Source organism: Anoplophora glabripennis, unplaced genomic scaffold (assembly GCF_000390285.2).
Source record: "Anoplophora glabripennis isolate ALB-LARVAE unplaced genomic scaffold, Agla_2.0 scaffold115, whole genome shotgun sequence".
Classification (NCBI taxonomy): domain Eukaryota; kingdom Metazoa; phylum Arthropoda; class Insecta; order Coleoptera; family Cerambycidae; genus Anoplophora; species Anoplophora glabripennis.
In genome coordinates, this window is record NW_019416234.1 from 843,806 (window position 1) to 858,776 (window position 14,971).

The window sequence follows — 14,971 nt, forward strand, 5'->3', positions numbered from 1 at the left end:
AATTACATCCAATTTGTAATATATTTATTATACAGGGTGTTATAAATTAGTAGGTCAAGCGGTTAACACCATATTCTTTGGACTAAAATAATGGGACTTTTCTTATGCCACTTTTAATTTTGGAGTCCCATTTTCATAATACGGTGATTTTGGAGACATTTGTTTGAAATTTTTCACATATTTTTATCTTAAGTAGGCACACTTTCTATGTAGTTCTCGTCTAAAATATCAAAGCACGAACGGAGGAAAGATCCCTGGGTTGTAGTACCCAGGGATCCCCCCAATTTTTTTTAGTACGCCTATGGCTTTAAAATGTTTTTTTACATCGCGTTTTTGTTCTATTTTTTTTCACTCTTATAAGATTTTGATTTAGGGCTCGGTTTACGCGATATTGCAACTATTTTTGCATGTGTTAGATTTGGCACAAATTAAATATCGTTAAGTATTAAATGGTCATTTCCATTTTATTAAGTCAACTGAAATAAACAAAAACGGCACAACTAACAACTAATAGTAAAAAAGACAAGTTCAATTAAATTGAACTAAATGTTCAATATGTGCACCACTTTCACGAATACATACTATGGCTCTTTTAATGAGAGAGTAACGTATATTCTGAAAAATATTTGGTTTCATCCTAAAGTACTCTCCATCTTGTACAATTAATTTCCTTAGTTGTTGTTTAGTTAGTAATGGAGCCATGTAAACGAAATTTTTCCTAAAACACCAGAAACTAAAGTCCAACGGGTTGAGGTCGGAGGAACGGGCTGGTCATTTGACATTTGACCTATCAAATATTAAGGGAAAATAAATAATAGGAAAATATTTAAAAAGCTTAGATTCTAATGTTAATTTGGCTATTAGATATTAGACAGGAACATATTCCATTCGGAACCATCCAAGAATATTTTTTGTTAAAACTTAGTCCTTATAAAAGAAACTGGACAATTTAAAAACGTCGTCTAAACCGATGTCATCTGTCCAAAAAAGTTGCAATATCTCGTAATCAGAGCCCCCAAATCAAAATCTTATAAGAGTGAAAAAAATAGAACAAAGAAACGCTCTACTTAAAAAATATTCTGAAACCATAGCGTACTAAAAAAAAGTTACTACAACCCCAATTTCCTCCGTTCGGGCTCTGATATTTTACACCAAAATTATAAAGAAATTGTGCCTATTTAAGATAAAAATATGTGCCAAATTTCAAACAAATATCTCTAAAACCGCCTGAGCTATCATTAAAAATAATTTTTAAAATTTTGATTTTGAAAATGGGACTTCAAAATGAAAAATTGCATGCGAAAAGTCCCATTATTTTAGTCCAAAGAATATGTGGTTAACGGCTTGACCTACTAAATTGTAACACCCTGTATATTTGTACACACTTTTCTTATTGTTCAAAGAATTTATCTGAATATGGCTTCCCGATAAAAAAAGTATTTTTAGCATCACATCAGGAAAACATATTGCTATAAATATGATTAACTCAGAGAAGAAGTAACTACAATAGAAAGGGAATTTTATTTTCCCACATACGTACATATAACTTTATGACAACCTAAAAAAATCCAAATGTGAACGTAAAATGTTTGAGTTGTATACCTTTGTCAATGTCTCACATATATCAAATAACAATAGACTTGACTTAAAAGTAAATAAAATAAATCCAGTTTGAAATGAAACACGGAACAAATATGTTTTGATTTGATCCAGCACGTGCATTTAGCTGCAAAGAACATTACCTGTTCATAAATGTCTAACTAAAATTATTCATTTCACTACACTTTTTAAATATGTGAATATTCATCCATTATTTTTAAGATCTTTTTTAGTACAGAAAATGGTCGGACATCTTTAGGTGGGGACATCAAGCCAAATGTGTCATTCTCTTTATCGAAAAGCCTAAATAAGAAAATGACATCTCTAGAATCATCAAGAATCGTAAACAGATGACATTAGCGCACAAATTTATTCAAATACTGGTGACAATATTAAAACATTTTATCATCAATTGACAATTTGACGACTTCGCTTTGAAAATTCCATTCAATATAAATATTATCGAAATTTATTTTGTGGACCCATTCATATGACATTAATAATATTTACTGACAGGCTTTATTTTTATATTATAAAAACAAACAAATATGCGACGTAATATATAATATGTAATCGTACTGGATTTAAAGTAGGTTAGACGCACATACATACACGTTACTTACTTACATATTGAGAATTATCAAAATTTAAACGGAATGTCACAATAGTAATATTTCTTCCAGTTATAGTCTTGTGTTCAGTGCTAAGAACTGTAGTCTCCAAATCCAGATTATAAATGTCTTTTGATATTTCGTCTAGCTGTCCTAAAATGTTAAAATAATTTAAATTTTTTATATAAAATTTATAGAGAATTTTGCAACTCGACAAAATAAGGAAAGAGTTTGAACATATAAAAGATTAAAATCTGTCATTAAGTACCTACATTTGTTACTAATAATTATTGTAAGACACCTTTTTCTATCTTGACAAGTTGCGATAAATGTTCACCATTTTTGTCACGTGTGCATAAATTTTTCTTATGCAATTACTCACCCATCACGTAATGTGTAAAGCCCCGCCTTATACTCCTATAAACTAAAACACAGCCTTTTTCATCAACTTCTGTGAGATACATAGAAGGACTTTTCATTTTTGGATAGGACAATCTAAACTGGGAATGGATATTGTCAACACTTTCGAGAAAATCGGTAAAATATCTTCCAGTAGCTTTTATTGTTGCATCGTAGCTGAAAGCAGTAAAGTATAAGATATATAGATTTTATCTCACGCTTTATTTAATGGAGAAGGTACATCCACTTTTGCACAATCATATTTTATTAAAAGTATTTCAAATATTTTTGTATCAAAGTCTGTTATCATTCATCTGGTTTCTATCGAAAAAAAAAATAAAAAATCAATCACTGAAATGACATACGAACCATATCATTGTTTACTCTTTTGATGAAAGGGAAGGTTATTTTATTGTTATTACTCCAGTCGAATTAGAGACTGGAAGACTTTATGACCGAATTTGAAACGTTCAAGTCTAAAATCTCGCGCGCGACCGAGAGCGACGTTCATGCGCATGCGCCGGCCAGGCGCTCCTTCTCCCGCGTGTCGGCCGTTCATTAACGTCCACTTTCACTGCTACTAGCGCGTTTATTACATAAACTATCAATGTAAAACTTTCTCAAAATTAAAATTTACCCTTTCTTTAATTGTCTCTAACATCACGGTCCGATTCGTCCAATAGTTAATTGACAATTATACGTTATAAAAAAAACTATCTTGGGAACAAAGAGGCGTAGGTGATTTCTCTTTTTTTTAAAATTATCGTAAAAATATTAATGCAAAAAGAGCGAATTCCCGAGCGGCTTTTGCCTGATCTTGGGACAATTTGTTTATAACGCTGTTTTGCGCGTCCTACTTTGTTAGCTGTAAAGGTCTACTTAATTTCAAGTTTTTGAAATTTTTTTCAATACGTTTCATTGGAACAATTAGAACCTATATCTACGATATTAACTTCTAAAATTAACATTTATTAATTAAATAGTTGCAAAAAAACGAAGGAAATTAATTAACAAAAACCTGGACCAACAATTTCACGGTCAATCGAATCAGCCTTTGGCATACAACTTGGTCTTTGATTTGACCGTCTTATTTTTTACTTTTTATTTTAAAGTTAACAAATTGGTGAAATATGACAATATGACTTTAGATACCTTAATTAAATTATAGGTAATTTAATTGCCTACAACATAAAATGACATAAAAATTTATCACTTCATTGCAATTTGTCAACTTAGTGTCACTTCTTTCGAGTTACTTTTTTGATATATACATACATACCCTTTCCCATCTTAAAGTGCAACAAAAAGCTTACTAATAACTTTTTCAAGTTTTCAGGTTTTATGATCTAATTCGACTGGAGTATATAGGATAGTGACACATTTACATTCGACATCAATTTCTAAATATTTATTTGAACCATGTATTTGAGATTTTAATTTACCTGAATAATAGAGAACCACTGAGCTAATATTCATACCCAATTATTAAAAAAACGTATTAACTAATATCTACGTGGGATATGGATTACATTTATTTTAATTTTACACTAGAGTGTATAGGATAACGTTGCTATTAATTAGTTTAATTCCTATTTGTACTTATAAAACCGCAGGAGCTTCACATTTACCTACTCTAAAAGATTAGGTATGCATCAGATAGAACAAAACTAACCCTCATCTTTTAGACAGGTTTTATTAAGAATAGAAGTGAGTCAAAGCGAAAATTAAATGAAAGTGGAAAAGCTAACTTCTAACTATAATTAGGTCAAAAACTTTGTCTTAAAATTTTATTTTGAGCAATGAAATAAGCTTAACAGTAGCTGTTATTCTCTCCGACTTAATGAAATTCAAATACTCATTTTAATAGTGAATATTAAAATATAAGTGTTAAAATAACCTGCGGGCATAATGTCGATATAACTAAAAGCTAACAGAAATTAAAATTAGTAATACAGATTTTGTACGTTATTGATATGCACGAAAGTTAAACACAGACATTTTTGCAACTTTTCTTTTAAGGGGTAACGCCACTCTAGAGGTTGGAAAAAAGGTGATTTTCGGTAATTTTCAAGGAAAAATCTATATAATAGTCAGGTAGTATTGTGAATTTTTTCAAACGATTTGGATTCAAAATGGCGGCTGTAGGTGATGCCAAGCAACGACACATTTTTTGAGAGGGTTGTATAGCCGGAAAGGTTTCTTATTAATGGATGGTCTTGAAACAAATACACAAAAAATTTCTGCTATACAGGGTGTCCGCGTTTTTTGTAGCAGGACTTTCACAACTTGTACTAAAAGTCCTTTAAAAAAAAGTTCATGTAAACATATATGTATAGATGCGTCGTTTTCGATTTACAGAGTGTTCAAGTTTAAAATGAAAATTCATTTTTTATTCGTAAAACGAAAACCCCTTTTTAGACTTTATTGAAACTTGGCAACTTTGTTTGTAATAATAATACTCATTTTCTCACATAATTTAATTTGTCCTATTTTCTCCAGTGGCGTCACAACAAGATACCAGCTTGATAAAAATATAAAAAAGTATGGCGCGCCTCTGCTTTTTGGTAAGTTTGAAATTTTTCTCAGATTTATCTATCAAAAAACACAACTTTTTTTGATATTTAATTTTTTTCCTATCTCGCTTTGTTTAATCAGAAATAAAACATTTTCATGAATAGGTTCGAGATTTGCTTAATTTATTTATTTACTTGTTACAAAGTGTGCCGTGAATATGTCCGTTTTTGAGTCTAACCAACTGCAATTTGTGTTATCAACATACTATATTTAAGATTTATATTTATAATTTTGTTGAATGTATGCTGTCTGTATTCAGCTATAGGATACACATAATAATTGTGTTAAGTAGGTATACTAATAAAATCACAACATTTCTTAGATTTTTTGTCAAAATTTCTAGATATTGTATCTTTTACTAGCACAATACTGTTGAAAATTTTTTAAACAGTATAATTACATGAAATAAAAACACAAACAGTATTCAGGTGTAGTGAACAAACGAAATTTAAAAGTAGGTACCGCTAAAGATTATTACATCTTCTTACATCTTTGCACTAACATTTTGCAGCTAACAAGTGTAAATAAATAAGAAATTTTGACACCATATTCATATCTTCCTAATTTTTTAAGCAAATCCATTAATTGCAATTTGTTTTGTACAATTATTCGCAGCCCGGATGGATACCAATAACAACACTTAACAAGTCTACATACAATTCAATAACGGTGTAAAAATCAGTGTACCAAAAAGTTCTCACTACCCATGACAGGGCCAGATCTGTTAATATTTTTTGTAAAATTTCTATAAAGAATTTTAAATAAAAACTCATTGTGATAAACAAAATATTTTCAAAATATGTATATACTTACTTTCTACTACAAACACAAAGGTATACCTATATAAATTGTTGAATTTAATAGGGCAATATTATTCAATTTTTCTGAAATAAAGGTTATACATTTTTTACGATATTATACGAAAATACTTTTCATAGATACCTAATTACAATTGTGAATTTTTTACAAAAATACCACTATAATAGGTATAGTAATTTTTAAAATACGCATATTCTAAATGAAAACTATTGTGGTAATTTTGTTTTATTTTTAATTACGTTACTATAAGAAGTTTTTGAAAAGTTAATTAATATCCTTATTGTTTTTTCTGTTTTATCGAGAAAAATCCGTTGAAATTGGATGTGACATAGATAGCGTTATACGCCGGATGAGCGAGTGAAGATTGTGAAAATTCATTACAAGTGCGGAGAGTGTGTAGCTGAGATTGTGCGCAAATTACACGGAATATTCGGTGGACTATGAAAAGATTAGTTTCCAAATTTGATTAAACAAGTTCGGTTGCAGACAATAAAAAAAACAAGTCGGCTTCGTACTGGTCGTTTAGTCGAAAATATGGCTACGGTGAGTGATCGTGTGGCGGAAATTCCCGTAACCTTAGTGCGCTGTCAGTCACTGCAACTGAACATTTTAAAATTCAGAATGCAGCGGATTTTAACATAAGATAGAAACTGTCGATTTGTGGCAAAAGCAATTCTCGGGTTATTCAAGAACAACCACTGTACACCCAAAAACTGACAGTGTGTTGTGAACTTTACGCTTTTACTGGCTCACATGTTACTGATATGTGACTCTATACAATGCTACCAACTCTTCGAAATGAAAATGGCGCACAATTCAAATCCTTACTTTTGGGACACTTGGAAACATTGAAATTGCACTGCTTTCATTAAAATATTTCGAATTGTTTTATTAAGCAAAATAGTACCTAGACCTCACCGAACTCTAGATAAGACTTAAAAATTTTCTTCTTAGTAACTTCTAATTTAATGATCTTTAAGATTATGATAAAGAAGATAGAAAAATATCTACTCCTGCAAACATAACTACTTTGTACACTTCAAATCAACCAACTTTTTCATTGCACATGTATTGCCGTTGACAATTATTCATATAGGAGATAATTAAACCGCAAACGAATAATATTTAACCGCGAATATATATTCCACGCGTGAATATAGCGGAAACAAATGTATTTAATTTAAACTGTCATCAAAGGGAAACTATATATCGTACGTCGAGTAAACATACAACATAACACACTGTGTGTGGCATTACAAACTTATCTCTTATCTCTTACCCATAATTGCTGAAAAATCGGACAAAACATTTTCCGAAGAACGTCATGAAGCTATCATATGACTTATTTGTGATTTTGGCCAGTGCTGAGGCCAGAGAAGCCATTATGTGATCCGGGTAGACTTGATGTGTATTAAATACCGTGTATTTACATTCTGACTGTTGTAGTACCTTTTGCCAAATCTCTTCTCCATATTCCAACTAGAACAAAGAAAATAATAGAATGTATTATATAATGAATCAGGTATTTTTCTCACGACTCGAAAATGTTTGTTATCGGCTTCAAGGTTATTCAGAATAGCCTCGTGGAAAATCAAGGAACAAGAAAAATTGTCATGAATTTAGTTTCATTGCCAAATAAGTATATGAAAACAGTTGTCGCTAGTCGATTTTGTAATTCTAATAAAAAGAAGGGATAAGCACTTGTAGAATTAAAAATTATAAGGTAGATTTATTAAATTATTAAATGTAATAGATTCAAATATTTTTCTTCAGTTCCAGTCCACTTTTATATTATTTTCTAAAGTAGTCAAAATCAATGAAAGGTGCAAGCACACGCTGTAACACTATTGGTTGATAGTCAAATCTGAATTTTAAGTGGAACATAATTTGCCACACATTCCTCACCACGTAACTGATATACGAGGTCTGTTCAGAAAATAACCGAACTCTTTGAATTACGCACTAATGGGGGTATTTAGAGATCTTGTGCGTGCGTGCAAATTACCGAAGAGGTTAGCATCTCAATTGGGTCATGCCATGAAATTTTAATTAAAAAATTGAACATGCATCGAGTTGCAATAAAATTTGTTCCTCGTTTAATGACCGAGCAGCAGAAAGAAAATCGTGAGGATGTTTCTCGGCAACTCGATGAACAGTCCAATGACGATCAAACGTTCATTCAAAGGATCAAATCGAGAGACAAAAGCTGGATTTAAAGGTACGAGATTGAGACAATAGTTCGATCAATCGGCAAAGGATCTCCACGCCCCAAGAACGCACGTTAGTCTCAACCCAATGTGATGATTAGTAGTTTCTTCGACTTTAATGAAATTATGCACTTTGAATTATTGTCTCAATGTGAAATAGTGAACTGTGTGTATTATCACGGCGTTCTACAAGCATTGCATGAAAAAATTCGCAGAAAGAGACCAGAGTTGTGATGAAAACAACTCATGGTTATTGCCCAATGTCAATGAGCACGCACACCCAGCTTTATTAAAATCAGTGCTTAATGCTGTTTTCAGACTATTGATGACATCAAAGCAAATTCGTCACAGACTTTAATAGACTTTTTTAGTGTGACGCCACATATTTAGGCAACCCGCAACAAATTGTCATAGTTGAAATTGTACAGATCGAATCTGACCCTTGTGTACTATTTACATAGATACTATAAAAATGAACAACCTCAAATGAATTTATTTGTACAAGGATTGAGAAGTATTTAAGAACAAAAAACACGTATTTGGTAAAAAAGATTCACTAATGTGCTAAAAAAACGATATAAAAGAATATTCCTAAATTTAAACAAAGTAAAAATTTAACATTAGCCGTGTTATCCCTAATGCTCATGCTCACTTGGGACTTGAAATATTTCTAATATTACCAGAATATCGCGATATTTAAGGTCATGACAAAGAAGACATTTTTTGGCACTTATTTATCCAAGGTATATAAGGTCGAAAATCGATCTAGTAAAAATATTGGGAAATTCTTCCTGACAATGTGCACTATGGAGTTGTCTATTAGTTGGCGGACCTATGTGACGTCACTAAGGTCTATTAATAATAAAGTTCGGTTATTTTCTGAACAGACCTCGTAAGTATGTTTTTGTTATGTCAATAAATTTCATACTATATTTAAAAATAAGACAAAAATCCATAAAACTCTTAAACTCTTGTATTTTTTAACAAGTTTTTTTTGTGGAAAAATTCTTTATTTTTCGCGAAATGAACGACCAAGTAAATTTAAATTTTATATAAATAGAATGTATCCAATTTCTATAGCTTTAACAACGTTAAAACAAAATTTGTTAATCTAAAATCGAAAGCAAATTAGGTAATTTGACTGACAAAGATTTATGGGCCCGTTAAAAGCTAAATCCCATTACCCTTTCGAATGTAAAGCATATACCTGTCTAAATAAGAGTAATATATAAAAACAAATATCTACAGTGCGTTCATGATGAAAGGAACATATTCGTTTAAAATTCAGGTAATTATTTTGTGGAAAAACGCTCGGACACGTCGATTAATGTTTTTAGTTGTGGATTTTTTGACATAAGAAAATTGTATATAGGGTGTCTCAAGAAGAACATATGCAGTCATCATTGATTTTTTTTAATAGAACACCCTCTACATCTATATCATGCCATTTTTTAATGGTACGGTAATTTTTGTACACTTTTTGTATAATATTTCATATCTCTGAAATCAGTGGGTAATAATGACATTTGAAATGTGATAAATCGAATAAAATTAAGGTTTAATCATAAATCATTATTTATTTTATAATAAATGTTCAATGTTTTGTCCGTTTATTTCAATACATTTTTGTAGGCGAAGGATTGTTTCCCGTTGAAGATTTTTTGGTCTATTCACATAAATTTAGATATCAAATATTTCAAATTTCAAATTTCAATCAAAATTTCAACCTCATCTGGAGAAATCTAAAGGTGTTAAATCCGATGACATTGGTGGCCACTCAATAGGGCCTCTGCGTCCAATGCATTTATTAAGGAAAGATAAGTCAAGAAATTGTCGAGCAGCAATTTCAAAATGAGGAGGTGCCCCATCGTGTTGGAACCATATGTCATTATGAGGAATATCTGGATCTTATGGATTAGGAAACACAACAGCTAAACCGGGGATGAGTTCAAACTGAAAAAATTCTAAGTAGCGTTTTACATTTAAATTTACCTCAAAAAAAAATAAGGTCCGCGAATTCGATTTTCGACAATACCTTCCCAAACATTTATTTTTGACGATGCTGTGTGTGACAGACTTGTATCCAACGAGGATTTTCAGTTGCCCAGTAAAAACGATTAATACGCCCAGTAAAAACGATCAATACGAAGTAAAACCCAGTAAAAAACGATTAATACGAAGAAAACTGTTTTGTTTAAGATAACATTTGGCATACCAGGTTGTTTTTGTTGGCTTTTAAAAAATTGTTCAAGGTTGTCCAATTTAAACATTTTATTTAATTACTTGTGTGTATTTCAAAATATCAATTTCCAAACGTCATTATTACGAACCCCGCTGATTTGAGAAATATGGCATGTTATACAAAAAGTGTTCAGAATTTACCGTACAATTCAAAAATGGCACAATATACAGGCTGTTCTATTTAAAAAAATCAATGTTGATTGCATATGCTCTTCTTGAGATACCCTGTATACAATTTTCTTATGTTAAATACGAATTTGTTCTTTTCATCATGAACGCACGTAAATGAGATAAATTTACATATTATCATATCTTCCGAAGATTTTCTGTTTTTATAGGATTTACCATGTAATTCATTAATATAATATAGATACAATATTCATCTATATCATACTTACTGTAATTATTTGTTTCTTCCAAACATAACCTCATATCTTAGTTTTAATTTTCTTTTATTACTAAGCATAAAGGAAACGAACAGGCAATTAATTTAGTCCGTTAAATTAATGTCAACAAATAATCCTTCCGTTAATTGCATAACAAGTCCTTTTACACAAACAATTAAAATTTTATTGTGGTGTAATAAAATATATTAAGTACCTATATATCTTGATGAATTAGATATAGCTACTTAGTTTTAGCCACGAATTAAATTAATATGCTTTATGTGTGTATACACAATATTGAAGTCAGTATGATAATAGTGATTAAAAGATTTATCCATTCTCTACATTTAATATACCCAGGAATAATTAACCAGGGAAATAAAATCAGATAGAATTTTTACACAAATAAAAAAATCTAGAAAATTTTATAAATCCTAATAATATATATTTATTTGTAGTAACAAAATCAGGGTAATTATTGCACAGTGGTTAATAAAATATTAGTAACTGCATAAAATTTGTCTAAAAGTATCTTAAAAGTTATACTATATTCTATTTACATTCAAACAAGTTGCAATTAAAATTGCAAATATGGACTTATTTTTCACTCAATAATGTATCAATTACCGATTAAGTGAAATTTTCCTCTACTAGTATGAGTACAACCAAAATATTTTAAGTCAAACTATCAGTTTTAGTTCAAATATTATCAAAAATGTAATTATTGATTCGAATAAACAACCTTTCAGAGATATAAAAAATATTACAGCCTTCAGATAAAACTAAAAAGTAAAATAAAGTTAAATTATTTTCCGTTATTATTAAGTTAAAACAAAGTTATTTAATTGGACATAAATTACGATTGAGATAATTTCATTAGTTACCCCTTTTATAAAAATTGATTATCTTTATAACCAACATAATTCAGTATCATTTCCTGTTTCATTTTGTTATGATTACACTTGTCTTAGACAACTTTCGTTATATTGTATCTACTGTTTAGCTAATAGGTATATAAGCAAATTGTGAAATAAAATAATACCTACTAGTTTATATGAAAATATTTTCCTTACAGGTATATATGAATAAGTATATCTAACAGAGTCGAGAATGGATATTCATTTTTTGGAAATTCTTACGCGTAACAGAATGCCAACAATAGAATCAATATCCATGTTTCCATCTTGGAAACGTTTATTAAATCAGATACTGTAGATACTGAAAAGAGTTTAAAATATGTCGAGAGGAGAGTTGATAAAAATCATGATTACATATTTAGTTGAGAATAACGAATAAAATAAATTCGGACAGTTTTATTAGCTATGGCTTTATTCAATTTAAAGTCGTTGATGTGGCAGTACATTTATCAAAAATAAATATATGGTTTTCATTTTAATATTTTTTCAAAAATGTTCTCTCTTCGAAATGCAGTTTCAAAATTATTACTTTCAATACTTCCTCGACTACAGAAGATAATTTGCTATGTAACATATTATCCCATATCAAGAACTATATTCATTTAAAATTTAAATCTTAGAAACACGAATTGTATTTACAAGGTAAAAGGATGTAGAGGTACTACATTTAATATTAAATTAATTAAAGCAATTGCCTGTATCTCCGTCACTGGTTGTTTATGGGACTGATTATCGTATGTTCAAGCAACTTACCCAAATATGACCTATCAAATTTATCTTGAATATCTCTGTTTGGAATATATTGACTTTTTTGAAAAATCCTGTTTATTATTAAAAATGGTATTAAATACCTTGTACGGCTTTGAATCTGATTCACCCTGTATACGTACTTATGAATTTCTATTTCACAGAGACAACAAAATACTAAAAAGTTGGATATGTACAACTACCTATATCTTGGATATTTCGTAGTTTCAAGATTAATTACTTTGAATACTTCAAACCTCGCCTACTAATTACCATTAGTGGGTTTTGAAATTTATGTGATACCTAGGTGGTTAATTATTGCGATAGGTGTTATCAAATTTAAAGCAATTTTCCTAACTCAATCGTTTTGTAATTTATGTAGATGCTACTGTAATTGTCCATTTATAAATTAAAATTTTGTACCTACATGTATACTAATATAGTGTATGTCATATTTTTATATATTTTGTCATGGTTTTGGTTTTTAAATAATTGAAAAAAGAAATATTTGAGTGAATCAATGTCATTTGAATTAAAATAAGTTATATAATTTCTTGCCTTAGTGATGAAAACTTACTGCAAATATCTACGCGAAATAAATATTTACCAGCAATCTGTAATACAGACACATAATTATTAGATTGTTATTAATTACTTAGATATCTACAGCTAATCCCTTTTCTCGAATTCTTCTCATTCAAGGATAACATTGACTACAATATAGTAAAATACAATTAGAATAGGTTGTTATCAATTGACTTAAAAGAACCCTCTCGGAATTCCTTGTTCGTTGCAAAATTACCCTGTCTCCTAAATTTGGAAGGTATCACCACCTGATACCTCACTGACACAGGTTCCTTAATAAATCCCTGAAAAAAGAAACTGAGAGTGAACTTCGAAACTACTGAAGAAACATTTTATATTTTCCAGATCTGTATCTGTATTTTTTAAATTTTATTATGGTGCCTATTTTCTGACATTTCAAAAAATCGTTATACGAATAATATTAGTCATGTATGTACGTTCTAGAAAATCAAAAAACTGTTGTAATGGAAATCTACTTTGTGGTATTGAATTACAATGTATTTTTGTTGACTCGACGTCTGTCATCACTTTGCATGAAAATGTTAAAAGATGAAAAAAAAATAACAAAAATGCATGTTAAATACTATATAAGTGGCCTAAATATCTTCATTTTGTGAGGAAGAGGGTACAAATTGGAAGACAATACAACAACAAAACAAAAAAAAAACAAAATAGAGAAGGCCATAAAGAAAAAGAAGAAATTAATGCAAAATAAGTATTACGACAAAATTAACGGACCCCTTTAAATACATCAAATTCAAATCCATGACAGATGTTAATAACACAAGGCGTTAAGTTACTACAAAAAGTACCCGAAATGAGAAAGCAAAGTTCTGTATTTCTAAGTAAAGAGGAAATCTTGAAACGATAATATTCAGCGACAAGAAGAGAAAGATATGTTTAGAAATGAAAGAGAGTAATAAAAGCTCATTATGTATGCAAATCGTAAATAAATGGTGGTGCTTATATTCAATATTTTTATATTATGTATTTTCCACAGAGATGAGGCCTACTTTTAACAAAACTTTGTGCGATCGGACTGTACTAAATTGTAGCAGGTAGCTAAAATTTAATCCCCGACAATCCGTCTTTGTCTATGCCGCTTCAATTTCTCGGTCCATTTCTCTTATAAGTAAACAATATTAAAACAGCATTTCAAAACATGAGGCTACTTTAAGCATCATAACCCGGTTAAGAGGGGTTTTAGTAATTCAAATAAAATTATTCAATATTATTATCAAAATATTTATTTAAATTTAATGAATAGACTTTTATTCCACACAAAAATATATGTATTTTGAAAATTCAAATTATGGTGAGTAAATGTAGTGTTGTATAAATGTACAATAAAGAAAATAAAAAAGTAGGTATATTAAAATTCATCCTCTGAATATTCTGATGAATTATCTTCGTCTCCTAGATTGATAACGATAGGTTCCACAGTAACGTCAATTAAATTATCGAGTTCCCACATTTTCTCCTCTTCTTTTTGTACATGATGTATACATCTTTGCCAGTTATCTGCAGTTACTCGTTCCAAGGAATTTTTTAACAAAATTTTCACGTCACTTAATTTAAACGTCGTATTATTTCGCGCTACATCTCCTTTTACCTGCGCCCAGACTAATTCGATTGGGTTAAGTTCACAGTGATAAGGTGGTAACCGTAGTACCGTTATTTGGCGATTTGTTGCCATTTCATCGATAACATATTTTTTCTGATCTTTATTAAGATTGACAAGTGTCAAAAGTTCCTTTTTCACCATATTTGTTTCAAAAGAAATGTTTTTTCCGGATAACCATTGAATTATATCGGCTTTCCTCCAAGCAGTCGTAGGCGTCCGCTCGGTCTGCCGTGAATGGTAACTGGCATTATCCATGACAATT

General features: G+C 30.1%; 1 protein-coding gene across 1 annotated transcript in view; it reads right to left on the minus strand.

Annotated features, from left to right (window-relative positions):
* The window catches only part of LOC108904386 (soluble guanylate cyclase 89Db-like), an 86,859-nt gene that overhangs the window by 47,910 nt on the left and 23,978 nt on the right, over window positions 1-14,971 (minus strand). Inside the window, exons 2-4 of the mRNA XM_018706912.1 lie at window positions 7,282-7,481; window positions 2,593-2,786; window positions 2,227-2,363 (exon numbers count right to left, since the gene is read on the minus strand). Of these exons, the coding sequence (XP_018562428.1) occupies window positions 2,227-2,363; window positions 2,593-2,786; window positions 7,282-7,481 (531 nt within the window). The remainder of the gene's footprint in view (window positions 1-2,226; window positions 2,364-2,592; window positions 2,787-7,281; window positions 7,482-14,971) is intronic.